Consider the following 24,407-nt stretch of genomic DNA (forward strand, 5'->3'; position numbering starts at 1 on the left):
TTGTCAAGGCTCCATCCTGAGGCGAGTGTGAGCTCTGGGGTCAGCAGAGGTGAAGCGTTGCTTTCTGTGGCCCTTCAGTGGGAGCAGTGTGACTGCTGACCTGCCGCCTGTCGTGAGCGTGGAGCGCGCTGTCAGTGCTCAGCTAGTCCTGTGGCTGCCGTCCCTTTCCAGCCCTCTCCTCCCAGGCCTTTGGAGCGCTGCTTTCAGCGGCTCGGGTGTGTCTGGCTGGGCTGCCTCTCCCCTGCTGCCAGCCTCCCTCTCCTCGCGGTGCACAGGCTTCTCGTGTGGAGCACGGGCTTAGCTGCCCTTCAGCATGTGAAGACCTCCCCAGGCCACGGACCAAACCCGTGTCCCCTGCATTGACAGGCGGATTCTCACCCACTGTCCCACCAGGGAAGTCCCCTTTTCAGGCCTTCTAACACGGTTCTAGACCATTCGCTGTGTGTTTAGAGGCCATGTTACTAATACTCGTCTTAAGCTGGGATACAGAGAAGGAACAAGGTGGACGTGGAAGCCACAGTCCAGTTGTTTAAGAAAAAGGGGACCCACGTGGTCACCACACTCACACCCCTCACTTCTGTACAAGAGCCTGTGATGCCCTCACCTGTGATTCCACCCTGAGCTTCAGGAGAGATGAATGTTGAGGTGTGACGCTGCGTCCTGGCAAGTCAGGTCAGAGATGGTGGTGTGGTGGGCCTGCTCTCACGTTTCTGCAAGACTTCATGAGAAAAATAATGGCTTTGTTTCAAACATCTGAAAATCTCCTCTTTCTGATGAATCAAGTCTTTGTGACTGTGGTTTTAAGAATTCTTGTTTCACCTCTCCATCCACCTGTTTACAGGAGCTTGTCAGTGAGTAGATACTGGGTCCTCACGAGTACACATTGGATTCTGAAGTTCACACGCCAAGTGACCGCCACGCTTCTCAGCAGTTAGTGAACTAATAGCCCTTTTTGAGCGGAGGGAAGGTGTGTACATTTTTATTTTCTTCAAAGCTAGACTGTTCATTCTGCCGCTTCTTGTGGTCTGCAGCAACTAGAGGTCAACTCTTACTGTGAAGTCATGCTGATGGGAGCGCCAGAAGTTCTTGCAGGGAAGTGAGGAGCGTGATCATGGACACAGCTTAGCGCCCCCCCCCCCCAATTTTTAAACAGCTGAACTTATTGTATACATATGCTCCTTTTATATATGCTAGTAAGTAAGGGAACTTACTAGCACAGCAAACTAAAACCTGTGTATTTATTGTGAGAGACGGAGCCTGAGTGACAAGCGGGTGAGGTGAGGATGTTGCTGGCATTCTGCTGACACTGCATTAATGTGCGAGAGTCGATGATTTGTGCACCTGAATATCCTCATCAGTGAGGGGAGGGCCTGGAGCTGGCAGTGAGGTCGAGTGTTTAGGGTTCACCAGCTTCACTTCATTTTCTTTTTTTTTTTTCACTTCATTTTCTTTTAAAGGCTACTGTATGGTTGGTGAAGAAAAATGTAGGAGGCTTCAGCTGCTATTTACAGTGCTTGATTTCTAAAGTGAGGTTGTCCGTATAGGGTTATCTTCTGTCTTATTCATCATCTTTGAATGTTAAAAAACAAGATAATCTATTACAATTTATAGTGAGTACCTTTGAACTTTACACACTGCCTTCCTTTTTCTTATGCATTTTATCTTTGAAGTTGTACCTATTCATGATAGAAAATATGCAACCACACAGCAGAGTCTACAGTGAAAAACACAAGTATCTGTCCTTTCCTAGCTAGTCCTAAACTCCAGAGGTAGGTGCTTGCTCTGTTTTCTGTAGTTCTTCTGCTGGTTACCTGTACAACCAGAAGGTGCTTCCATTTCTTGATTGCTGAGCCTTAGACAGTATCAATTTCAGATATCCTGTTGTAAAATTTAAATGTCTTCTCCCACCTCCTCTTCCAGAACAGCTGGTTTTTGTCCAGCATATGATTTTTTTTTGCATGATTAGAGATGATAATATTCCCTTCTGTGGCTCTAATTAAGGCTTCTTTGCTGTGTGTGGAGATTAACCCTAAAAATTGAAACCGCATACAAACAGCACTTGCAGTGTTGGGATTATGTACCCATTAGCACTGCAGTGGATCCGGGTCCCTGAAGAAGGACACATAACCTGTGTCGGGGGTCCTGCCCCACTGCAAGTGGGATGGGTCCAGCTCCTGTGTCTGGTGGGTCCTCTTTACATTTCTTTCCTTTTCCTCATGGCTCCCCAATCATATGGGAGTCACATTTCTTGCATCAGGTGTCATCTCTCTAGTGAGTGGGTGTGGGTTTTGCATAGGCGTTGCCTCCTTGAAAAAATTTTTTTTTTCATCTGAAATGCACAGGGCATAAATCTCCTGAGATTTTGTGTGTTCAAAGATATCTTTGTTTTGTCCATGCACATAAGGAACAGGTTAGCTGGCTAAGATTTTATGATGTTTATTATAAGATATGAATATAGTTCCCTGTCCTTATTGTTCATCTATATTATATATAGTAGTTTGTTTCTCCTAATCTCATACTTGCAGTTGATCCCTCTCTGCCTTGCCCCATTGGTAACCATAAGTTTGTTTTCTATGTCTGTTAGTCTGTTTCTGTTTTATAAATAAGTTCATTCATATCATCTTTTTAAGATCACGTGTATAAGTAATATATGATATTTGTCTTTGTCTATCTTCCTTCACTCAGTATGATCTCTAGGCCCATCCATGTTGCTGCAAATGGCATTATTTCATTCTCTTTAGTGGCTGAGTAATATTCATATATATATGAATATATGTATATATATGTGTCTATATATATATATTCCACATTTCTTTTCCATTCATCTGTTGATGGACATTTAGTTAGGTTCCTTTCACATCTTGACTGTTGTAAATAGTGCCACTGTGAACACTTGGGTGCATGTAACTTTTCAACCTGTGGTTTTCTCCAGATACATGCCCAGGAGTAGGACTGCTAGACTATACGGTAATCCTGCTCTTGGTTTTTAAGGGGCCTTCACACTGTTCTCCATAGTGGCTGCATGAGTTTACACCCCCACCAGCAGTGCACTGCGGTTTCCCCTTCTCCACACCCTCTGCAGCATCTCTTATTTGTAGAGTATCTGATAACAGCCACTCTGACCTGCATGAGCTGGTGCCTCATTGTTCTTCTGATCTGCGTTTCTCTAATAATTAGCAATGTTGAGCATCTAATCATGTACCCATTAGCCATCTTCATGTCTTCTTTGGAGAAATGTCTGTTTAGATCTGCCCATTTTTTGTTGGGTTGTTCAGTTTTTGAATATGAGCTGTTTGTGTATTTGGGAAACTAAGCCCTTTTCGGCTGCATCGTTTGCTGTTGGTTGTCTTTTTATTTTGTCGATGGTTTCCTTTGCTTCACAGAAGTTTATACATGTAGGTTGGTTTCATGTGTTTATCTTTGCTTTTACCCCTGTTACTTTGGGGGAGTGGGACACTCGCCATCTTGATCTTTGGCCCTGCCTTATATATTTTTCTATCCAGCCATTGAAATGCTTTTAGTGTTTTATAAGTTTTAGTGTATTTATAATTTTTGATAAAAGAATTTGACTATCTTAGAAGTAAATATAATTTGACTACTCACACCAAAGGCTTTTTGGTCTGTTTTTTACTTTTTTAGATATCAACTAAAAATTTTAGGTTTGAGATATAGTTCACATACTAATAAAATTCACCCATTTACAGCCACTGAAATTTTCCTGATTTCACTTGCTCTCAAGTCTTCTTCTCTAAGTTCTTAAAAATTTCTGGTATGCTAATACATGTTTGCTGGAAAAGGTCAGTTTTCATTCCAATCCCAGAGAAAGACAATGCCAAAGAATGTTCAAACTCCTGCACAATTGTACTCATTTCACACAACTAGCAAAGTAATGCTCAAAATTCTCTAAGCCAGGCTTCAACAGTGTGTGAACCATGAACTTTTAGATGTTCAATCTGGATTTAGAAAAGGCAGAGGAACCAGAGATCAACTTGCCAACATCCATTGGATCATAGAAAAAGCAAGAGAATTTCAGAAAAATATCTACTTCTGTCTCACTGACTTTGACTATGTGGATCACAGCAAACTGTGGAAAATTTTTCAAGAGATGGGAATACCAGACCACCTTACCTGCCTCCTGAGATATCTATATGCCTGTCAAGAAGCAACAGTTAGAACTGGACATGGAAAAACAGTCTGGTTCCGAATTGGGAAAGGAGTACATCAAGGCTGTATATTGTCACCCTGCTTATTTAACTTACATGCAGAGCATATCATGCGAAATGCTGGGCTGCATGAAGCACAGGCTGGAATCAAGACTGCGGGGAGAAATATCAATAACCTCAGATATGCAGATGACACCACCTTTATGGCAGAAAGCAAAGAGGAACTAAAGAGTCTCTTGATGAAGGTCAAAGAGGAGAGTGAAAAAACTCTTAAAACTTAGCATTAAGTTTTAAGGCTTAAAACTCAGCATTCAGAAAATTAAAATCAGGGCATCTGGTCCTGTCACTTCATGGCAAATAGATGGGGAAACAGTGGAAACAGTGGCAGACTTTTTCTCAGGCTCCAAAGTCACTGTGGACAGTGAGTGCAGCCATGAAACGGCTGCTTGGAAGACGCTTGCTTCCTTGGAAGGAAAGCTATGACAAATCTAGACTGCACATTAAAAAGCAGTGACATCACTTTGCCAACAAAGGCCCGTATGGTTAAAGCTCTGGTTTTTCCAGTAGTCATCTATAGATGTGAGGGTTGGACCATAAAGTTGAGCACCAAAGAATTGATGGTTTTGAACTGTGGTATTGGAGAAGACTGTTAGGAGTCCCTTGGACTTCAAGGAGATCAAATCGGTCAATCCTAAAGGAAGTCTGTCGTGAATATTCATTGGGAGGACTGATGCTGAAGCTCCAATACTTCGGCTGCCTGATGGGAAGAACTGACTCATTAGGAAAGATCCTGATGCTGGGAAAGATTAAAGGCAAGAGGAGCATGGGCCGACAGAGGATGAGATGGTTGGATGGCATCACTGACTTGATGGATAGGAGTTTGAGCAAGCTCCGGGAATTGGTGATGGACAGGGAAGCCTGGCGTGCTGCAGTCCATGGGGTCACATGGACTGAGTCAGACATGACTGAGCGACCGAACTAAACTAAATGCATGTTTTCCCTCTTTTTCTAGAACTGCTATGTGTTAGTCGCTCAGTCATGTCCGACTCTTTGCGACCCCATGGGTTGTAGCCCACCAGAATTCTCTGTCCATGGGATTTCTGAGGCAGGAATACTGGAGTGGGTTACTGTGTCCTCCTCCAGGGATCCTCTGGACCCAAGGACTGGATCTGGGTCTCCTACATCGCAGGCAGATTCTTTACCATCTGAACCACCAGGGAACTCAGGCAAGTAAACACCTGTGTTTAGCCGTGACTGCACACTGCCTTGATTTGCATCTCTTCCCTTGATTTCCTTGCCTAGATCAGATAAAACAACCAAAGTATAAGCAGATGCCCATCTCAGTGCCCTGACCTTCTGTTGGGTTGTTGCGTATCAGCGGACATTGCATAGGCCACCCCGCTAACTTCTTACGCAGAGTTCCTGGTCGTAGGACACCAGACACACCCTGGCAACTAGGCCAGAGGGTATGAGGTGGGTGGTGGGGGGAGGAGGCAGAAACGCCTCTCATCGCTTAGCATTGTGAGGTTGCTGTGAAAGGGTGTGGGGAGGAGGGACCTCGTCTTTCAGTAAATACACTTACTGTGTGTAAGGCCCAGAGCTGGATCCTGCAGGGGACTCAGGACCGTGTCAGAGACTATCCCAGCCCTCAGAGTGTTTTATGTCTCATACTGTTACTAGTTAAGAATGCAAGTATATGTTTAAAAGGTGCAGTTAAGCCAACAGGGAACCATAGACAACCATCTGGGATCCAGAAGGAGATGTACATCTCTATTAAGGAATAAGAAAGGGGTTGGACACTGTTGTATTTGAGTTGTGTCTTGTAGGGTAAATGGGCTTCTGACACGTGGACATGGGGTCTGGGGAAGAGGTCTCTTCACATGGAGAGAGTGTCGGAGAAATGTCCCAGGGGTGGGGGAAGAGAGACTGTGTTAGGAACTAGGGAGTTAGAATATTGGATACCTACTGAGAAAGGAGGATGAGGTATTTGAGAAAATTGTTTGGGATCTTAAGTTTCAGGAGAAGAGTTTGAACCGAGTTTGCTGGAAGGGAATTGGGAAAAGCCTGATCTGATAAAAATGATAGATTTAACAAGATGTGTGTGGTAGATCTCTTGGCATGAAATCCAGTGAGTTGATTCTGGTCTGCCCACTGGGCTATCAGGATGCAAATGGGAGACCTGGCCCTGGTCTCTCAGTGCTCACAGCCTGCGGACAGGACAACCTAGCTTCTTTACCCAAAGAAACGTTCAATTATAACACATTTTTAAAAACATAGATATGTAGTAGATTTTTAGCTATAATTGAATCCATTCCTGTGGCCATCTCAAATGATCTAATTTCTCATCTCAAATTTTATTATGAATGCAGCTAGAATGATCAGTTATCTTCTTATGCCATATGTCATCATTGTTGTTCAGTCGCTAAGTTGTATCCGAATTGTTGCAACCCTATGAACTGCAGCACACCAGGCTTCCCTGTCCTTCACTGTCTCCTGCAGTTTGCTTAAATTCATGTCCATTGAGTCGGTGATGTCATCCAACCATCTCATCCTCTGTCTTCCTCTTCTCTTCCTGCCCTCAATCTTTCCCAGCATCAGGGTCTTTTCCAATGACAAAATGTGGTCCACTGGAGGAGGGACTGGCAAGCCACTCCAGTATTCTTGCCTTGAGAACCCCAGGAACAGTATGAAAAAAAATGCCATATATATTGGATGTTTATTACAAGTAGTCTTGCTTAACTTATACTCGCTGCTATATGTTTAATCATCTAGAAATATAAAAAACAATTTATCTCTTTATGATTTATCTTGGTTGAGTGTTAGTGTTAGTTGCTTAGTCGTATCTGACTCTTTGTGACTCCCTGGACTGTAGCTTGCCAGACTCCTCTGTCTGTGGGATTCTCCAGGCAAGAATCCTGGAGTGGGTACCTGTTCCCTTCTCCAGGGGATCTTCTCTACCCAGGGATCAAACCTGTGTTCTCCGAATTGCAAGCAGATTCTTTACCATCTGAGCCACCAGGGAAGCCCCTCATTTTGGTTGAAAATACCTTTAATTCATATCCTGTTCTTTGGTCATTTAGAGAAAGATAGAAGAGTTAGATTTGGGCTTATCAGAAGTATCTTAGTAAATCTTTCAAGTTTCTCTTATTTCTTATTTTTGGAAATCATTATACTTGAATTGGAATACTGGTTTTTTGGGTTTTTTTTTTTTTTTTTTTGTGAGTGCTTCAATAAAATCGCTTGTTTCAAAATAATCTGCTATTGATAAAAATTATTTACTGCACATGGGTATTTCTTTTCCTCTTATATCATCATATATTTGGAGAAATTAAGGCATAAAGACAGTGTTTTTCAGTAACACTCATCTCACCCACAGAATATTTTCAAGTATCATAAGCATCCTTTTAAGACAAAGTCAAAGGTGAAAGAGCTTAGTTGAAAAGGTCAGAAGATTGTACCTTGAATGCTTTTTGAAAGCCCCAATCCCAAAGCGTTTGTTTCCTCATTGAAGATGTTGATAGCCCCGTCTGGGTTCACAGGGTTGACCTTCCACCCTTAGAGTAGATTGTTCCACAGTGAGAGTGTCCCACCCCTGCGATCATGTGCCGTCTGCACACTGGCTCCGCCAGCAGAGCGTCCCTCCAAAAGCAGTGACGGTGACGGCACATTGTGTATCCCTCTGCATGGAAGGCATTCGCGGTGAGAGGAAGGGCCGAGCGTGTGGCCCGCAGCCGAGCTGCCTCGGCTCTCCTGTAGCCTGGACCCTGGGGCCTTGAGGCTGCATTTAGGCCCTGCAGCTCCTTCATACCCCAGGTGTCTTCTTCCCAAATGTGCCCTCAGGGAGCCTGCCCACACCTCATCCCCTCCGTGTGCTGGAGAGCCCACCCCTAAAGAGGGAACAGAGATGGAGCCAGCAGGAATGAAAGCACCCTCTCAGATGGCCTGGGAGCCACAGGAGTCATCGAGATCGCAGGGTGCCCTGTCTGCCTGTGCCTTTGGGCAGAACTCATCTGGTGAGAAGTTGGATTCTTCCAAGCCTCCAGTGACAGAGGTGTCATAATTCACTGCGGTACTGAACAGCCCCTGCTGTCAGGAAATCCTTTCATCCCACTTAAATAATGCATGCATCCATTTCAGCCTGTGTTTTTCCGTCAGCAAATATGCAGCTGACTTACTCTCCCTGCATGAGACTTCTCTGTTGTATTTGAAGACTGACTGCCCCACAAATACATCTCCGCTTCTGCAGCTTGTCTTTCATGGTATCTTCAAATATTATGTAGAGAGAATAGGAGAGATGTAGGTGAAGTCATCTGCCTCCCTCTCCCCACCCAGAGCCCTGCAGCTGTGTGCTCCTCCTGTGTGTGGATTTCAGCCTGCGTCCAGGCCTTCCAGGGAGTGGCCCCGGCACTGCTGGGGGGTCAGACGGCCGCAGAATCCAGCTCTCTGCCTCGGTGGTGGGCTTCCTTCCTGCTGGGCACCGGTCTCTGCTTCTGCACTGCGGGTCTCTCGTTTGCCCAGTTAGGCTTGCTACTGACTGAGATACTTGTGTATCTTTCCCCCACGTGCGTACATAGTTACAGATCTGGCATATGGGGTCATTTCTAAGTTTTTTTCACTGTGCTGCCACTGGTTTATTTTTAAAGCATTTTAATATTGAAGTAAAACTTACATTAAGTGAATTACAGCATGAAAATCCTCAAGTGTGGAATTATACTGAGTTTTGACACATGTCTACAGCTGACTAACCATCCCAGCCAAGATATAAAATACATCTATTTTCTCATGCCTTGTGAGGATTTCTTTACAGTAGTTTGACTTTACCTATTCTCAAAGTCATGTAAATGTAATTTGTATATATGTATTCTGATACGACATTAGGCAGAAAGTGAAGAGGAACTAAAGAGCCTCTTGATGAGGATGAAAGAGAGAGTGAAAAAGCTGGCTTGAAACTCTACATTAAATAAACTAAGATCATGACATCGGTCCCATTACTTCATGGAGAACAGAAGGGAAAAGAGTGGAAACAGTGACAGATTTTATTTTCTTGGGCTCCAAAATTGCTGCAGATGGTGACTGCAGTCATGAAATTAAAAGACACTTGCTTCTTGGAAGGAAAGTTATGACAAACCTAAACAGTGTAATAAAAAAGCAGAGACATCACTTTGCCAACAATGGACCATATAGTCAAAGCTATGGTTTTTCCAGTAGTCATGTATGGATGTGAGAGTTGGACCATAAAGAAGGCTGAGCACCAAAGAATTGATGCTTTCTAATTGTAGTGCTGGAGAAAACTCTTGAGTCCCTTGGACAACAAGGAGATCAAACCAGTCGATCCTAAAGGAAATCAACCCTGAATATTCATTGAAAGGACTGATGCTGAAACTCCAATCCTTTGGCCACCTGATGCAAAGAACCAGCTCATTGGAAAAGACCCTGATGCTGGGAAAGATTGAAGGCTAAGGGAGAAGGAGGTGACAGAGGATGAGATGGTTAGATAGCGTCACCAAGTCAATGGACATGAATTTGAGCAAACTCCAGGAGATAGTGAAGGACAGAGGAGCCTGGCATGCTTCAGTCCATGGGGTCGCAAGGAGTTGGGCAGGACTTAGTGACTGAACAATTCTGATACATGTTTATTCTCTTATATGTTTATTCTGACTTTCCATTCATAAGTATCAGTAAGGTGTCCTTTTCTCTGTGTTAAAATAGCTGAGGAGTCCAGCGTTGGTCTTCGGCAGATGGACCGCCTGGGTTTTCAGTGTTCACGTTGTGAATAGTTCTGCAGGGAGCCTTTCTGTGCAGATCTTTATGTGCACACACCTTCATTTCTTGGATTAACACCCAGAACTGGAACTGTGGGGCCATGAGTAGCTGTGTTTGTAACTTTATAAGAAACTGTTGAGTAGTTTTCCAGAGTGGTTACACCACTTAAAATGCCCACTCACAGCATGCGTGAGTTGTTGGCTCTGTATCATTAACATTTTCTGTTGTCAGCCGTTAAAATTTTAATCATCCTAATGGGTATGAAGTAATAACTCATTGTGGTTTTAGTTTATATTTCCCTGATGACTAGGGATGTTGAGCACGTCTACAGTTCCTTTTTGAAGTGTGTGTTCAGATCTTTTGCCTGGTTTTCAGCCGGGTTGGTGGGTTGTTATTTATTTGCAGTTCTTTATATTTCTGAATTTAAGTCCATTGTCAGATACAGGTATTGCAAATGTTTTCCCCTATATGTAGCATGAATTTTTATTTTTTTATTGTCTCTTTCAATGAACAGAATTTTTCAGTTTTGATAAAGTTCAACTCGTAAATTTTAATGTTTAGTTAAGAATGCCGGGGGGGAGGCAAAGCAGACTTCCCTCATCATTAAGATATTATTCTGTGTGTTTTCCTGGAAATCTTACAGGTTTATATTTTACATTCGATTCTGAGATCCATCTCAGGTTATTTTTATATGTGGTGTGAGGTAGGGGTCTCTCCCATGGACTTCTAAGAGTTCCACATCCATTGCTGAAAAGACTTTCTTTTCCCCAGTTGAATTGCCTTGACACGTTTACTTGGTTGTTCATACGTGTGCAGTCTCCTCCAGTGCTGTTTTAATTCTGAAAATGTGAGCTGTCTTTCACAGTTAATGTCATGTTTAAATTATATGAGCATCTCTGTCCACTACATTAATGAAAACACTGGACAAAAAAAAAGGAAAATATAACCCAGGCAGTTGAACTGGAGACCTTGCCTGACCGTCCTGTTCAGTGTTAAAGCCTGCCCCCACACGCCCCTCCCCGGTGCCCCTGGCTCACCCCTGCTCCCGGCTTTCTGTGAGGGTTGGATGGGGGCCTGGCAGGGCCCCGGGGCAGAGGGGAGGAAAGGCAGGCTTGGGGCAGGGCCCTTGCCGGGGACCCAGGTGTTTCCCAAATAGATAGAAAGTTGATGCTTTACCAGGAAATAGCCCTCATTCTGTCATGAATCCTCAAGACAGCAGATCAAGTTACTGTCGCTAATTTTCCCAATAAATGTGCTGCTCTCTGTGAACTGCTATTATAACTATTAAAAGTGATGAAACAGAAAGCTAACAGGGTGACGAGTGGCATGCGTTCCTTCGTTTTATTTCAGTGGCTGCGTTCTCAGGAGCTCTCTCCCCTTAGAAACATCTGTAAGATTTGTTTTGTGCAATGGTTTGTCAGTTGGGTACTCCATTTTTAAGGTCATTCAAGAAAAAATAGAATGTATCAGTTGTGTGACTGCTTCCTCCTAACCGCCAGAGGAGTCTGTAAGATGTTTGTTTGCTGTGGTTTGCGGCAGGCTTGGCTTCGTGTGTTTCGGACGCCAACAGTGCAGTCAGCGCAGAGCCCTCAGCTGCCCTCTTCCAGAGCGTGTCCTGTTCTCGGCGCTGTCTCCAGCACACGCCGAGGTGGACGCCAGTCAGCCGCAGCGGCTCTTGCTTCTGCAGGTGTTCCTTGCGCACGGGTGCCAGCTCCCCGGCAGCCCCAGGGCTGGGGGGTGACATGCCTCCCTCCTCCCCCTGCCCTTCCTCTGTCCACCGTGCGTGTCCGCCACGCGCTGTGCCCGGAGGAGGTGCTGGGGACAGGCCACACGGTGTGCAGCCATGCATCCCCACGGAGCACGGCTCCCAGGTGTGGGGGTGTGCGGTCAGTGTGTCCGTAGCTGGTGAGCCTGACCCACCGTAGAACCGTCTCTGAAGCAGCTGACCCTGTAGATGTGGTGTTTGCCATAGAGCCATCACAGTTCAGTGCTCAGCCCACCAGCGATGAGGTTCATCCAGCAGGACTGTGATCACGGGCCACCCAGGTGGGTGCTCGTGAGGAGAGGTGGGGCCCGCAGCCGCGGTGCCCAGGTACCCTGGTCTCGTGGGGACCAGGCTGGGTGAGGTGAGGGCCGTGTGCAGCGGGCTCAGGACGAGCAGCCCCTCCCCCTGGCGGCAGCATCCAGTCTGGTCCTGAAGCAGGCGTGGCCAGTACATGTGCAAACGGACCATCCTGGGGACCTTCACCCACCCCAAAGTTGGTCTTATTTATGGGTGATTCCAAACAACAGAAGCATTCGTCCCAGACAGACAGGAAACTGTAAGCGGGGAAAAGCTGGCCTCCTTGTCACCTCAGGACGTGTCCCTCTGGGGACATACTGGGGACCCTCCAGGTAGGAACATGGTGGGGGCCGGGTGCCTTTGGTGAGCTCCAGTGGAAGACTGTCAGTCCGTCCAGGCTGCCTCATGAAACACCCCAGATGGGGCAGCTTGTAAATGACAAGCCCGATTTCTCAGCACCGTAGCATCCGGCAAGTCCAGATCAGCTATCTGGAGGAGTCCCCCTGTCCACTGCTCGTGCCCCTCGCTGCGCCCTCCCTGGGCAGAAGGGACGTGGGGTTTCTGTGGGTACCAGCTCCACTGTGGAGGGCCCCACCTCCTGCCATGAGCACCCGCCTGCTCAGCATCGCCTTTGAGGGGTGGGTTTCAACATCCGGACCACAGGGGCACACAGACATTCAGACAGCAGCGTGGAGGCGAGGCACCTCGGAGACTGGAGTGTGAGAGCAGACTGGTTCACCTGCTGAACAGGTGAACGTGGCAGGACGGTGTCCACATAGCGGGGCTCAGTTCTTTCTGGAAGTTTTTGGAAGTCAAGTTGCAATCAGCCACAGTTTATACCAATTGAGATACAACTCAGTCATTAAACTTTACACATTTTATTGCTGTTCCTATGACAGGAGTATCTTCTAAATGTTCTTTTTAGTAGGCCATTGAATCTTTCTTACTTTATGGAGCAGTAAGAAATGCATGAAGGAATTTGAATTTAGAGGGGTTGTTGTGCATGTGTATTTGGGCACTGGCATTTAGAGTCTATAAAATCAATTGGCAGTGAAGGTTTTATTTGCATGTGAGGACCTCAGCTAGATCACCATGCAGCCCTTTGCTAGATATACTGGAGTACACCCATGGGGCAGAAATGGGCCAGAAAGCAGTGAGTCAGAAGTGTTTGTGTGCCACTCACCTGAGGATTTTAATGTCCTATAAAATACCTGTGTATGGAATGGAGAAGCAAAAACATTAGAAAAGTAAAACAGGCCCTCGTCATAGTTACTCTTTTTTTATAGGAGCAAAGCAGTCACTGTTTACTGAAGTGTATTTTTGGGTTAAGAACTGTTGTCAAAGCTCATGTTGCCTGCACTGCCCAGCTCTTTGCCGAGGCCTGAGGGCAGCTGCAGAGCGCGCTTGGCCGCCTCTGGCTCCCTCTGCTCCTGAGCCTCCCTTTCATATGTAGCCAAGTGAAATGTAAACTCTGTGGATGCCGGAGGCCTTGCCCAGGAAGCAGTTTGGGAAGGCAGCCGAAGGTCTGGGGGCCAGGCAAGGCTGCGACCCCCAGCCTTTCCAGGAGGTGCCTGAGAGGCCCCTGTGGCTCCCAGCTCTCGGGATGGTTTTTGCACAAGGAAAATGCAGTCTTGCTTGCTTTTCAATCGCTTTACTCTTTATACTTCATTGTCTGCAGTCTCTGTGAGGATCAGCCTCTTAAAGATCAGTGAACTTTGCTGGGTTTGAAGTCAGGGTGAGAATCATTTTATTTAGTACAGGAAGTTTTCTTTGGGGAAGTCTGACCCAAACTGACTTTTCAGTCTCTTGGAATTTAATTGAATCAGCCTAGCGGAGCAGGACAGGGCCGGGACCCAACGTCTGCTGGTGGGTTAGAGTGTCGTCGACCCCTGGCTGCCTCCTCCGGGGTTCCTGGTCTCTGAGAGAACCCAACATGCAAGGCAGTGTGTTTCCGGTTGCAGGCACCAGGCTATAACCAGGCTGTTGCCTGAAGTTTACTCCTGCCACTCACTGTATTGAGAGTATTGGGTGATCTTTGTTGTTCAGTCGCTCAGTCGTGTCCGACTCTTTTCAACCCCATGGACTGCAGCACGCCAGGCTTCTGTGTCCTTCACCATCTCCTGGAGCTTGCTCAAACGCATGTCCGTTGAATCAGTGATGCCGTCCAACCATCTCGTCCTCTGTCATCCCCTTCTCCCGCCCTCAGTCTTTCCCAGCATCGGGGTCTTTTCTCTTGAGTCGGCTCTTCACATCAGTTGGCCGAAGGTTTGGAGCTTAAACTTCAGCATCAGTCCTTCCAACAAATATTCAGGGTTGATTTCCTTTAGGATTGACCTCCTTGCAGCCTTTGGCACTCAGCCTTCTCTTTGGTGCAGTTAATATCAGAATTTAAGTTTTTAATGAGTTTTTAAATTTTACGCCAGCAAGCCAGACTTAGCGGTACTTCCACGTCCTTAAAAACCGTGAATAGGGTGAAAGTCTGACTAAACTAGCCTTAGGAACAGAACGCCGTCTCGGGGCCGGGAGTGGTCTGCTGTTCTTTCCTCGTGTGACATGATTTTGTTTGCTCTTGGTGACACACACACACACGCAGTTTTTTATGTGGGATTGTCTTCCTAAGACAAAGTGTGTATTTGATCTGGACTTACTAACAACCACAGTGAAACAGTTGAATTTTCAGACATTTTGGGACAGTTCTTTCATTAAAACTCCCCTCTTTCCTTCAGGGAATACCTCAGTTACCATGTGCCAAAGCATTATACAACTACGAAGGCAAAGAGCCCGGGGACCTTAAGTTCAGCAAAGGCGACATCATTGTCCTGCGGCGACAGGTGGATGAGAACTGGTACCACGGAGAGGTTGGCGGGGTCCACGGCTTCTTCCCCACCAACTTCGTGCAGATCATCAAACCGTTACCTCAGCCCCCGCCCCAGTGCAAAGCACTTTATGACTTTGAAGTTAAAGACAAGGAAGCTGACAAAGATTGCCTTCCATTTGCAAAGGTAAAGTTAGAACACATTGCCTTCTTTTTGCCAGCTCTTCTGTGTACCTGCATGTCTGAACTCTGGCCTGTGCAAAAACATACAATAGTTTTATGTGAACTCTCTCTCTGTGCTTCTAAAAATATCTGGAAGCAGACTTCTCAGATCAGAAAGACAGTAATTTTGTGCACAGAGTGTTCTCTATGAAAGATAATTTTGGTTGATGCTCTGTATGGTATCATTTTCATATTTTGGGCCTAAATGTAATTCTAAGCTATGTTTTTGGGTGGGTGCATGCCACTTGGGGATTTTAATTCCCTGAATTATGAATAACAAAAGGAAGCATCTTTACTTCCTTATTTTATATGTAAATTTCTTTGCTGAAAAGCATACCAGACTGTATCTATTGAATTGATAAAATGCTTTGGGATTTTGACCAGAATGTTGTGTTTTTTCGGTAAAGAAAAACTGTAGGATGTACATTTAAATGGGCTTTTGGTGTTTATCGGAGAGAAGGTGAACAGAACCTGAGAGGCCACCTCGAACAGGAGTTCAGGGCCTGGGTGGGATGGCAGGTGCCAGCAGGCTGCTCATTTACCTGGCCTGGTGCCGTTCGGTTCATCACCTCCTGTGGTCACATCCTAAAGACATGGCATCTTACTTCATGCGCTCTTACAACTTGAGTCTCCTGTTAAAGAGAAAATCAGGTGGCGTGCTTCCTAGGGTCAGGTGGAGTAATGTCCGTTGATGTCTCTTTAGGACGACGTTCTAACTGTGATCCGCAGAGTGGATGAAAACTGGGCTGAAGGCATGCTGGCAGACAAAATAGGAATATTCCCAATTTCATATGTTGAGGTGAGTCGGTGTGTGGAAGCATCTCGCGTTAGTATTCTGCTTAGCAGACCAGTCTTAAGTGTGCAGGGTGAGCATCCAGAAGTCCTCATGACCATGTCTCAGTGTACACACACATTGCCTCCCTGTCGCACACCTTAAGTGATGCAGTGTTGCATGTCCCTTTCTTGGATAAAACTAGGGAACAAAGAAAGACAAAAACCTAGTCCACTTAAGGGAAAAAAAGCCCTCATAGCAGAAAGCCCCAGGAATGCCCTTGTTCTGGATTGTGGGATGGAATTCCTCCATCCTGCCCCACAGTTCCTGAGGACCAGGGGACTGTGAGATGTTTGAGCTCTGTACTTTGTCCCCTGCTGAGAGCATTGGCGTGTCTGTCAGTGGGATCCTGAGCTGCCTGCAGCCTCTGTGTTCCATTTGCAGTTTTGGGGTCAGAGGCTGGTGAGGTCCTGATTAAGGTGGGAGATGCGTCTATCTGTGTGTTTATGTGCCACCCCTCAGAACTCAAACACTGATTTGCAGTGTAGCCTCCAGTCAGCATTAAAGAAGCGATAAACTGCCCACACTTAATCCCAGCAGCCAGTTAGCCACCCTCCCCACTTTAATCAGCTTTATTCAGAAACATACAGCCAATCCTCAGCAAAGTCTCTTTAGGAGTATGTATAAAGCAATATGTTGTATTAAGGAATAAACGAACTAAATTAAAAATGAACTAGGAAGTTATAATTTACAGTAGGCCTTATAACATCATGGTCTTCCCTGCTGGCTCAGATGGTAAAGAGTCTGCCTGCAGTGCGGGAGACCCAGGTTCAGTCCCTGGGCTGGGACAATCCCCTGGAGAAGGAAACGGCAACCCACTCCAGTATTCTTGCCTGGTGAATCCCATGAACAGAGAGGAACCTGGCATGCTACAGTCCATGGGGTCGCAAAGAGTCAGACACGACTGAATGACTTCACTTTCACTTTATAACATCATATATAATAAAGTTTCATGTCCTTTAGTCATAAGAATTTTATACAAAAAACAAAGGGGTATTTATATATAGTTATGACTGATTTGCATTGTTGTATGGCAGAAACCAACACAAAATTGTAAGCAATTTTCCATCAATTAAAAAATAAACAAAATTAAAAAAAAAATAATTTAGTGCCAAAAACAAAGTTGAAGACGTTTCAGAGACTAAAACACTGGCCCAGACAACCCTGCAAGGTTAGCTGAGATCCCAGAAGGCTTCTGGGAAGAAGCGAGTTCTCAGCGACGTCTCTGTGGTGGGTAGATAGCGCTTCACCAAGAAAATGGAAAAGATGCCTTTTTACAGCAGAAAGGACACTCACACGGGATGACCAGCGAGTGCACAGGCCAGAAAGTAAGAGGCGCATAGGCTGTTTGGGAAACTGAAGGTAATTCTGTTTTTGAGATGTCAACGCATGTATCTTAAGCATGTAACAAAGTAAAACCACGTCACTTTTGTTCCTGCCTTTTCACCTGAGGCATTTGTTTTGACACGATCCTGAGAACAAAAATGACAAATTGTGTCATTAGAGCCAGCGTTCAGTCTCCCCCATAGACAGTGAGATGGCCCTCGTTTCCATAAAAAATTACTGTGACTACCATATACCCATGGAAAGGTAATTCAGATTGTGTACACGCCTTGAGTTTTATCCGTGTCCTTCAAATGTTCCTGTTTATTTTTTTTCCTTCTTTGGAAGTAAAGAACAGAGGAAACCCTCAGCTCCCAGGTAACCCTTCCAGTACATTGTTTACGTATTCTAACTGTGGTTGGGGAAAGTTACATGCATTTCCGGGTGTGTGGATGGTTACTCTCGGGAGCGTGGGCACACGAGCTTAGTAATGAGCCTGTCTTCACCTGTATGAGCTGAGCTACAAGCCAGCACTTGGCGTGCATGTGCTGGCCTCCATTCCAGGCAGGTGTGCAAGAGGACTGCCGTGCTTTTGTTACCAGGTGGGTGTAGAATTGCGTGATGGGCATGAATGATCCACCCACAGCAAACCCAGAGTCAGAGAGTCATTTGAGACATGGGGATTATTTACTCTGACTTCAGTTGGGAAGATAAACGTCTGCCCAGGTGGAAAGTACTTGCATTCTCCTGCCTCTTGATTTCACAAGAGTAGTTTCCTCATTTGAACCACAGTTTTGCCAGTTGAGACGAGCGAACAGATCGTCTCTCTTGTGGGGAGGGTGGGGACTGGGAGCTTGTCGTTGATGTCTGGCCGTTGGATGGACATTGCTGGCACCTGGAGATTGGCATGGGGTTCAGCCTTTAGGGGAGGAGGTGGGTAGATTTCAGTAGCAACCTACAAAATTCAACTGTTCAAGTAAAGCACAGGTGGCTGAACAGGGCAGCTTCGCATGGAGTGAAGCCAGCTAGTGTTGGGAATCACAGACTAGGCTCTCTCCTGAGTAATGTCTTTCTCTTGCTCCATAAACCCCTTCAGGGCTCAGACTGTCGCCGCTATAAAAGCAGACGGTGTTACAGAAACCCAGTTGTAAATTATTTTCTTATATCTTGTAGACACACATTTAGCTCTCCACCATGTTAGGTGCCTCTGATTTTTGCACGGTGCTGCCCCAGACTTACCCCTGAGGATCGAGCAGGTACGTGTGATGATGTGTCTCAGGGGCCTGACCCCGCTGTGACCTGTGCACCGCGGTCCAGAGCTCAGGCCAGACATGACCCAGAGGACAGCCGCACAGTCCTTAAGGGCCCCAGTGTCCCATCCCCTGAGGAAGTCAGCTCAGGGCCAAGTCCCCAGAGCAGCAGCCGGGCTGTCACAGCCTCACCAGCAGGGCTGAAAGCCCAAGTCCTGTTGGGCGGCTGGTCTGCAGAGATGCCCATGGGTGGGGCTTGCCCGTGGCAGCAGCTCTGACCAGGATGGCCGGGGTGGGGGGCGGGCCTGCAGCAGGATCTTGGGCCCGAGTCGGAAGCTCAGCATCAGCAGTGGGTGAGGAGAGAGCTGCGTGGGAAACCCAGGGCGTTAGAGGCGCTGCCGGGGTGCTTCCCCTCCTGTTATCCCCCCACCCCTTCCTCCGTCTCCTGTCTCAATCCCACCCCGCTCCAGCACCAGGACTGGGTATCCTGCTCCTGACCTGTATCACAGGGGGTGAGAAAAGACCTCTGATTAAAGTACCAGAATCTTCAGGGTTTGAACAGAGGAGAGGCTGGTGAGAGGTGAGCAGGAAGAGAATGGCCATGTGAATGTCCTTGAATTCTGCCCCTCAGCTCTCTGTGAAGAGGAGGGGTCTTTGCCTTGATCACATCATACCCCCCTGGAGACTTGCCCATTGGAGCCTCGAAGCTGTGGATTCTGTTGTTGGATGGATCTTCCTGGACGTGGGAAACTAGGAAGGAAGGACGATAGACGTTCCCTGGGGAAACCCAGGGGACTCTTGGAGAAACCACATCAGGATATGTGTAAAAGGCTGTGTTTGTCAAGGACTGAATGTGGTTTCAGAAGAAACCAGTAGCTTGCTACTTTCTTTGTTCAGAAATACTAGGCTCCTCCAAAACCGCATGGAAGATTTTAACACCCTCATTAATTCAGAGCTGACTCACTCACATTTCAGGGTCATTTGGACAAAGATGACATGACTCTTGGCATGCCAAAAGTTGGGATGAAGTAAGTGCTAAATATGGCATTTTGGATGATACTCAAACATTGTTGTGTATTGTGGGCTTATGAGCCCACATTTTTATTAAATCTAGTCATTCATGTAAACTATCATCCAGTTTTTCCAACAAAAAAAATTTAGCAGCTCTGCTGCAGCTGGAATATAAAAGTGGAGGTGGCCTGAATTGGGCGTGGCCTGTGGACTGCAGTCTTGTTCTGTGGTTGGTGCTGGCGGGGGCGGGGTGGCGTCGGGGGGTGGGGGGGCCGGATCCCTCAGATCTCTGCCCGGTGACCCCTCTGCGGGCACACCTGCCCTCAGCGCCTCGTGCAGTGATTCTTCCTCTGCAGCTGCCCCGGCTCACACACAGGACACTGTGGTCCTGGAAGAACTGGACTCTGAGCCCAGAGGCCGGGATCCCAGTCCTGGCTGGACCAGCGGTTGTGGAGTGACCGTGTCCTCATCTGTAGCACGGAGCCGCGGGGTGAGCTGGGCTGGCAGCGCTGGGCGGTGCCCGCCCCTGTGAGCGGTGCGGTGCTGCGGGGCGACGGCAGCCGTCAGCGCTGCGCTTGTAGTTTCTGCGCCGCGCGGCGTCCCCTGTCTGTGTCTCCTCTGAGGGCGTTGCCCTCTGCCCCGGGCCCCCCTTGGTGGGACTTGAGCTCCTGGGCCCAGCGTCTTTCCCTCTGGCTCACCTGGGCTCCCGCGCACGGCGCTCCTCCTGGTCACCTCACTGAACGCTGGTTGAGCGGGCAGCCTGAGGACCTGGTGAGCCGACACCCGCAACGAACTGGACTTGGACGTTGCTGACGTTCACCTCTTTCAGCGAGAACTGACGTTCTGTCACCAGCTTACCTTGGTGTTACATGCGGACACCACCATCCTCAAAGCACAGAGTCTCTCCAGTGATTCTGGAAGTTCTCTGGTTTTTTTGTTTGTGTTTTAATGAAGCTGGATGAGTGCTTGGTTAGGCCTGGTTTAGACTTTTCCAGACGAGGGTAGCAGTGTTGACATCTATGGATTAGACCCTGGAGCCTCTCCAGGTGGTCTCCCTCATTGTTTGTGAGATGAATTCTCACCTGCTTGGTACTGTTCCTTTGGCCCACTTTGAGCAGAAGTCAGGTGGCCTAATTGTTAAGAATCCTCATTTTTCTAAAGTAACTTTTTGGAGTTATCAGTGACACACAGCAAACCGTGCATGTTGACGGTGTAATGATTAAGTGGTGTTTGTTGTTCTGAACTTTCAGAATCAGCTTGTAGACAAATCTTGGGAGATATTCCTGTGGCCAGAGAACAGAAGTGTGTCATCAGCCCCGTTTATGGAAAACCACACGTGTATCTCCAGGAGCATAGGTGCAGCTTTCAGGGGAGTGAGAGCCGTGGACGTAGGGGCTTGGGAAATGTCGTCCGTGTTCCAGGGAGTTACATGTGGAGGTTTAGGTGCAGAGTTTGAATTTGCCAGGGTGCCCCTCAGAGGAGCTAAGGGCATGGTTCACTTTACTCCTTCACCTCGAGTCTTTGCCCTAGAGAATGAGAGCCAAGGATCAGAGCCACTGGCTTTGATCTCTCAGTCAGAGAAAGCAGACTGAACAATGTAAAAGGATATTCTGTCATTCATATTGAAGGGTGTATTCTTTTACTTTCAGATGCAAAAGTGAAATGTTCAATTCATTGAAATCTTTTTTTTTTTAAAACAAAAAGTGTAGGAAAATTGGGGAGAAGTTGTAAAGAGAATTACTATATTGCTTGGCTTCCCCAATACCCCTTCAATTCTGAGGTAATTTTTGTAAAGTTGTTGGAAAGTCAGGAAGACAGTCGGTTGTCATACTTTCTCCTTCAGTTTTGAGGTAAATTAATTTTTATAAATGCAATTCAGAGATACTGTTTAGGATTCAGCGAGGGAGACTTACTGCATGCCCAGCGTCGTACGTTCATTCACCTGCAGGTCGAGCGGGCCGAGTCCCCAGCCCTGTGTTGAGTAGTGTCTTCAGCCCTGTGGGCTCTGCCCTGAGCTGAGGCTTTTTAGGTCTTCTGAGTGTTCCCAGCTTGGTGTAACTGATAGTGGCATTTCGTTTTACCACAGTGACGGAAGTGAGAGCCAGGACTCTGAAGTTCTCAGGGCAGGTCGGCTCTGACGCCAGGAAAAGCCCTGCTTACTCTGGACAGCTGGAGGCAACCTGCCCAGACCTACTCAGAAAAAAAGGAAATTAGGCCAGGCTTTACTCGGCAGTTTACACTCCATCTATTACGCAGCAGCCTCTTTCCCATTTAAGAGTTTCCTTTTGTTTTCCATGAGGAAAACCCCCGAGAGCTGAGATTCTAAAGATGGGTTAATGTTTCTTTATTTCTCACTGCATGAGCGGGCAGTTCCATAGAACACAAACACGCTCGCGTCCTGTCGAGCCTGGAGCAGAGGCCAAGTGAATGACCAACTGGTGTCTAACGTATGCAGTGCTTTCCACCAGAGTCCACCAGCTCTTTAGCCTGGCCGCATCCCCCTTGGCCCTCGCTAAGCTGGTCCCTTGGAATTCCTGTCTTTACAGCTCATCAGGGATGTTTTTTTGTCCATGTGTCTGTGGAAACTCACCTCTCTTCGGGGTCCTGATGGAAACGGTCCTTTCTCAGGAAGCTGTTCTTTCCTGATTCTCCTCTGTGGAAACAAAACACGAAGTCCTTGCGTCAGACTTCCCCGGTTGCAGCTTGTCCGTTCTCACAGCCTGACTTGTGCCTAGAGGGTAGTGATGTGTGTGCAGGATTCCGTGTTTTCCTGGGAGCCTCGTCGTACGTGAAGAATACTGTTACTCATTTTACTTCTCTGATATAATCGTGTTGCAGAGGAGTTGGGGAGAAGTAACTCTTAGGCGCATCGCATGTCATTTTGGTAAATATCCTTTCCTCCTCCTGTGTGCTTTAACGGCAGCACGTGTCTGATCCTGCCTTTCCTACACAATTGTAGTGCCGCTCTCCATCAGTTTTTGTGACTGTGAGATAAGAATTCTGGGAGCTACACTGTAGTTATTTTTCCATTTTTAAAATAAGCGTCTTGTTTGGGGACACCCACCCAGTAACTGAGAGGTGATTTGTGGTCTTCCTTCAGCAGCTGGGCCTGCCCGAGACCCCTGCCTTGCTGTTGCCTCCGAACTCATGTGCTGAGAGCTAGTCTTCCTAAGCCTGGCAGAGTCACTGTGATCGTCAAGCTTCACTTGAGAAGTGTTGAGGACATTTTGATATTTTATCAAGAATAATGACAGCTTTTCAAGTTTGAACACCCAGAAGGTTGATTTTCAGAAGTGATGAAATATTCAACAATGTCAGATTACTGAGGTTGCCTTTTTTAAGAGAGAAATCATACCTTAATCAAAACCACCATATTTTAAGGCCTTAAATTTTGTCATTTGAAATTCTTATTACACTGTTATGTACATACTAAATTTGGTAGTGACTGAGGCTTTTCATTAAGCAAGGGTTGAGGCCTGTCCTGTGTCCTGGGAGAGGCAGAATGAGAGTGTGCCCTGTTCTGCACGTGTGTGTGGCCTGTTTCATCTTAATTGTGAAGCCCCCGGGGGCAGGCCCCAGTGGTGAGGGTCAGGAGGTGTGGCGCAGCCGCCCTGATGGCAGCGACATGGCGGGTTCCCTGCCTCACGGCTGTTGAACAGACGTTTCTCTGCAGGCGGGAGGAAGGGGAGTCCCACCCCGCGCAGCGCTGGGCCCGCGCTGGCCCTCCTGGTGCGGCGTCCTGGTGGAGGCTCTCCCCGAGCCCCTGCTCACCTGGGCGGGGCCACACCTGTGTGCCTGCTTTCCGCCTCAGGTGTTGACTGCTGGGCTCCCGTCCTGGGAGGGGGCAGCCTCTCGCCTCCTGCAGGCTGTTCCCCTGTCTGCACGCCACTCCGTCCTTCCTTTCCTGCCGGGATTCCCAGGGCTGGCTCCGCAGTCCCTGTGGTCATCACCCTCCCGACTGCCGGCTAGCTGTGTCCCCTCTGCTCCCCCAGTGCTGGCGACTCCTGCCATGCTGCTCCCCCTTCCTTTCCTTGTAAGGGTTACCATCACGACCACTGCCCCCAGCTGCTGCCTCTGTGGGCTGCAGGGCAGAGGCTGGGGGTCTTCTCACCTGTGGTTCTGGGTACCCTCCTGGCCCTGTGTGTTCTCCGAGTTCCTGGCCCTGCAGAGACCCCAGCTAGCAACACCTGCAGGGCTTCCACGCTTGGCTTGCAGAGTGCGTTGCGTGTGTGCTAAGGCACTTCGGTCATGTCTGATTCTTTCTAACCCTATGAACTGTTGCCCACCAGGCTCCTCTGTCCGTGGAATTCTCCAGGCCAGAATACTGGAGTGGGTTTCCATTTCCTCCTCCAGGGGATCTTCCCGACCTAGGAATCGAACTTGAGTCTCCTAAGACTGCTGCAGACTGCTTTTGTTTTGATTGTTGTTCAGATGGAAAAATCAGGGTATTTTACAGAAGCTTACGTGTGTAGCTTGCTAAGCTTGTGACAGTCGCTCAGAGAACGTAGGGGCAGGGGCATGTCCCCTCCAGGTCTGATTGCAGTCGTTGTAGGCCTGAGGTCCCGGCCTCTGTGTGTCCTGAAGGGGTCTTTGTGTTCCGGGTTGAGAAAAGGCATTTGTACATCGTATGTACTTGAAACTTCCTAGCTCGTCAAGTGTAGCCGTGTATGATATCTGAAAAACAGGAGACACATGTGGTGACGACAAATGACAGGCAGACCGGGTCTTCACGGTGAGAGCAGGGTGTGTCTGTGTCGCGTCACGGTGGCGATGCGTGTTCCCCTGCCCCTGGGCACGCAGGACGGAGGTCCCCATCCTGCTTCATGAGGAAACAGAAACCGGGACATTTGAGCGTCCCCCAGGACTACTCAGCTTGGGAGGCAGAGACCCGAGTCCCCCTGGGCCTTTCACCTCCAGGCTTGGAGCGTGGCTTTCTGGAGAGTACTTTCCTCAGCTTCCTGAACGA

The 24,407-nt window shown here is 47.5% G+C and overlaps 1 protein-coding gene across 4 annotated transcripts in view; it reads left to right on the forward strand.

The window, feature by feature from the left end:
* Positions 1–24,407, forward strand: part of SH3RF1 (SH3 domain containing ring finger 1) — a 154,364-nt gene that overhangs the window by 92,808 nt on the left and 37,149 nt on the right. For all 4 annotated transcript variants that reach the window (XM_043486424.1, XM_043486425.1, XM_043486426.1 and 1 more), the window contains exons 3-4: positions 14,715–14,990; positions 15,729–15,824. In XM_043486424.1, the coding sequence (XP_043342359.1) occupies positions 14,715–14,990; positions 15,729–15,824 (372 nt within the window). The remainder of the gene's footprint in view (positions 1–14,714; positions 14,991–15,728; positions 15,825–24,407) is intronic.

This window comes from Cervus canadensis, chromosome 14 (genome assembly GCF_019320065.1).
Source record: "Cervus canadensis isolate Bull #8, Minnesota chromosome 14, ASM1932006v1, whole genome shotgun sequence".
Classification (NCBI taxonomy): domain Eukaryota; kingdom Metazoa; phylum Chordata; class Mammalia; order Artiodactyla; family Cervidae; genus Cervus; species Cervus canadensis.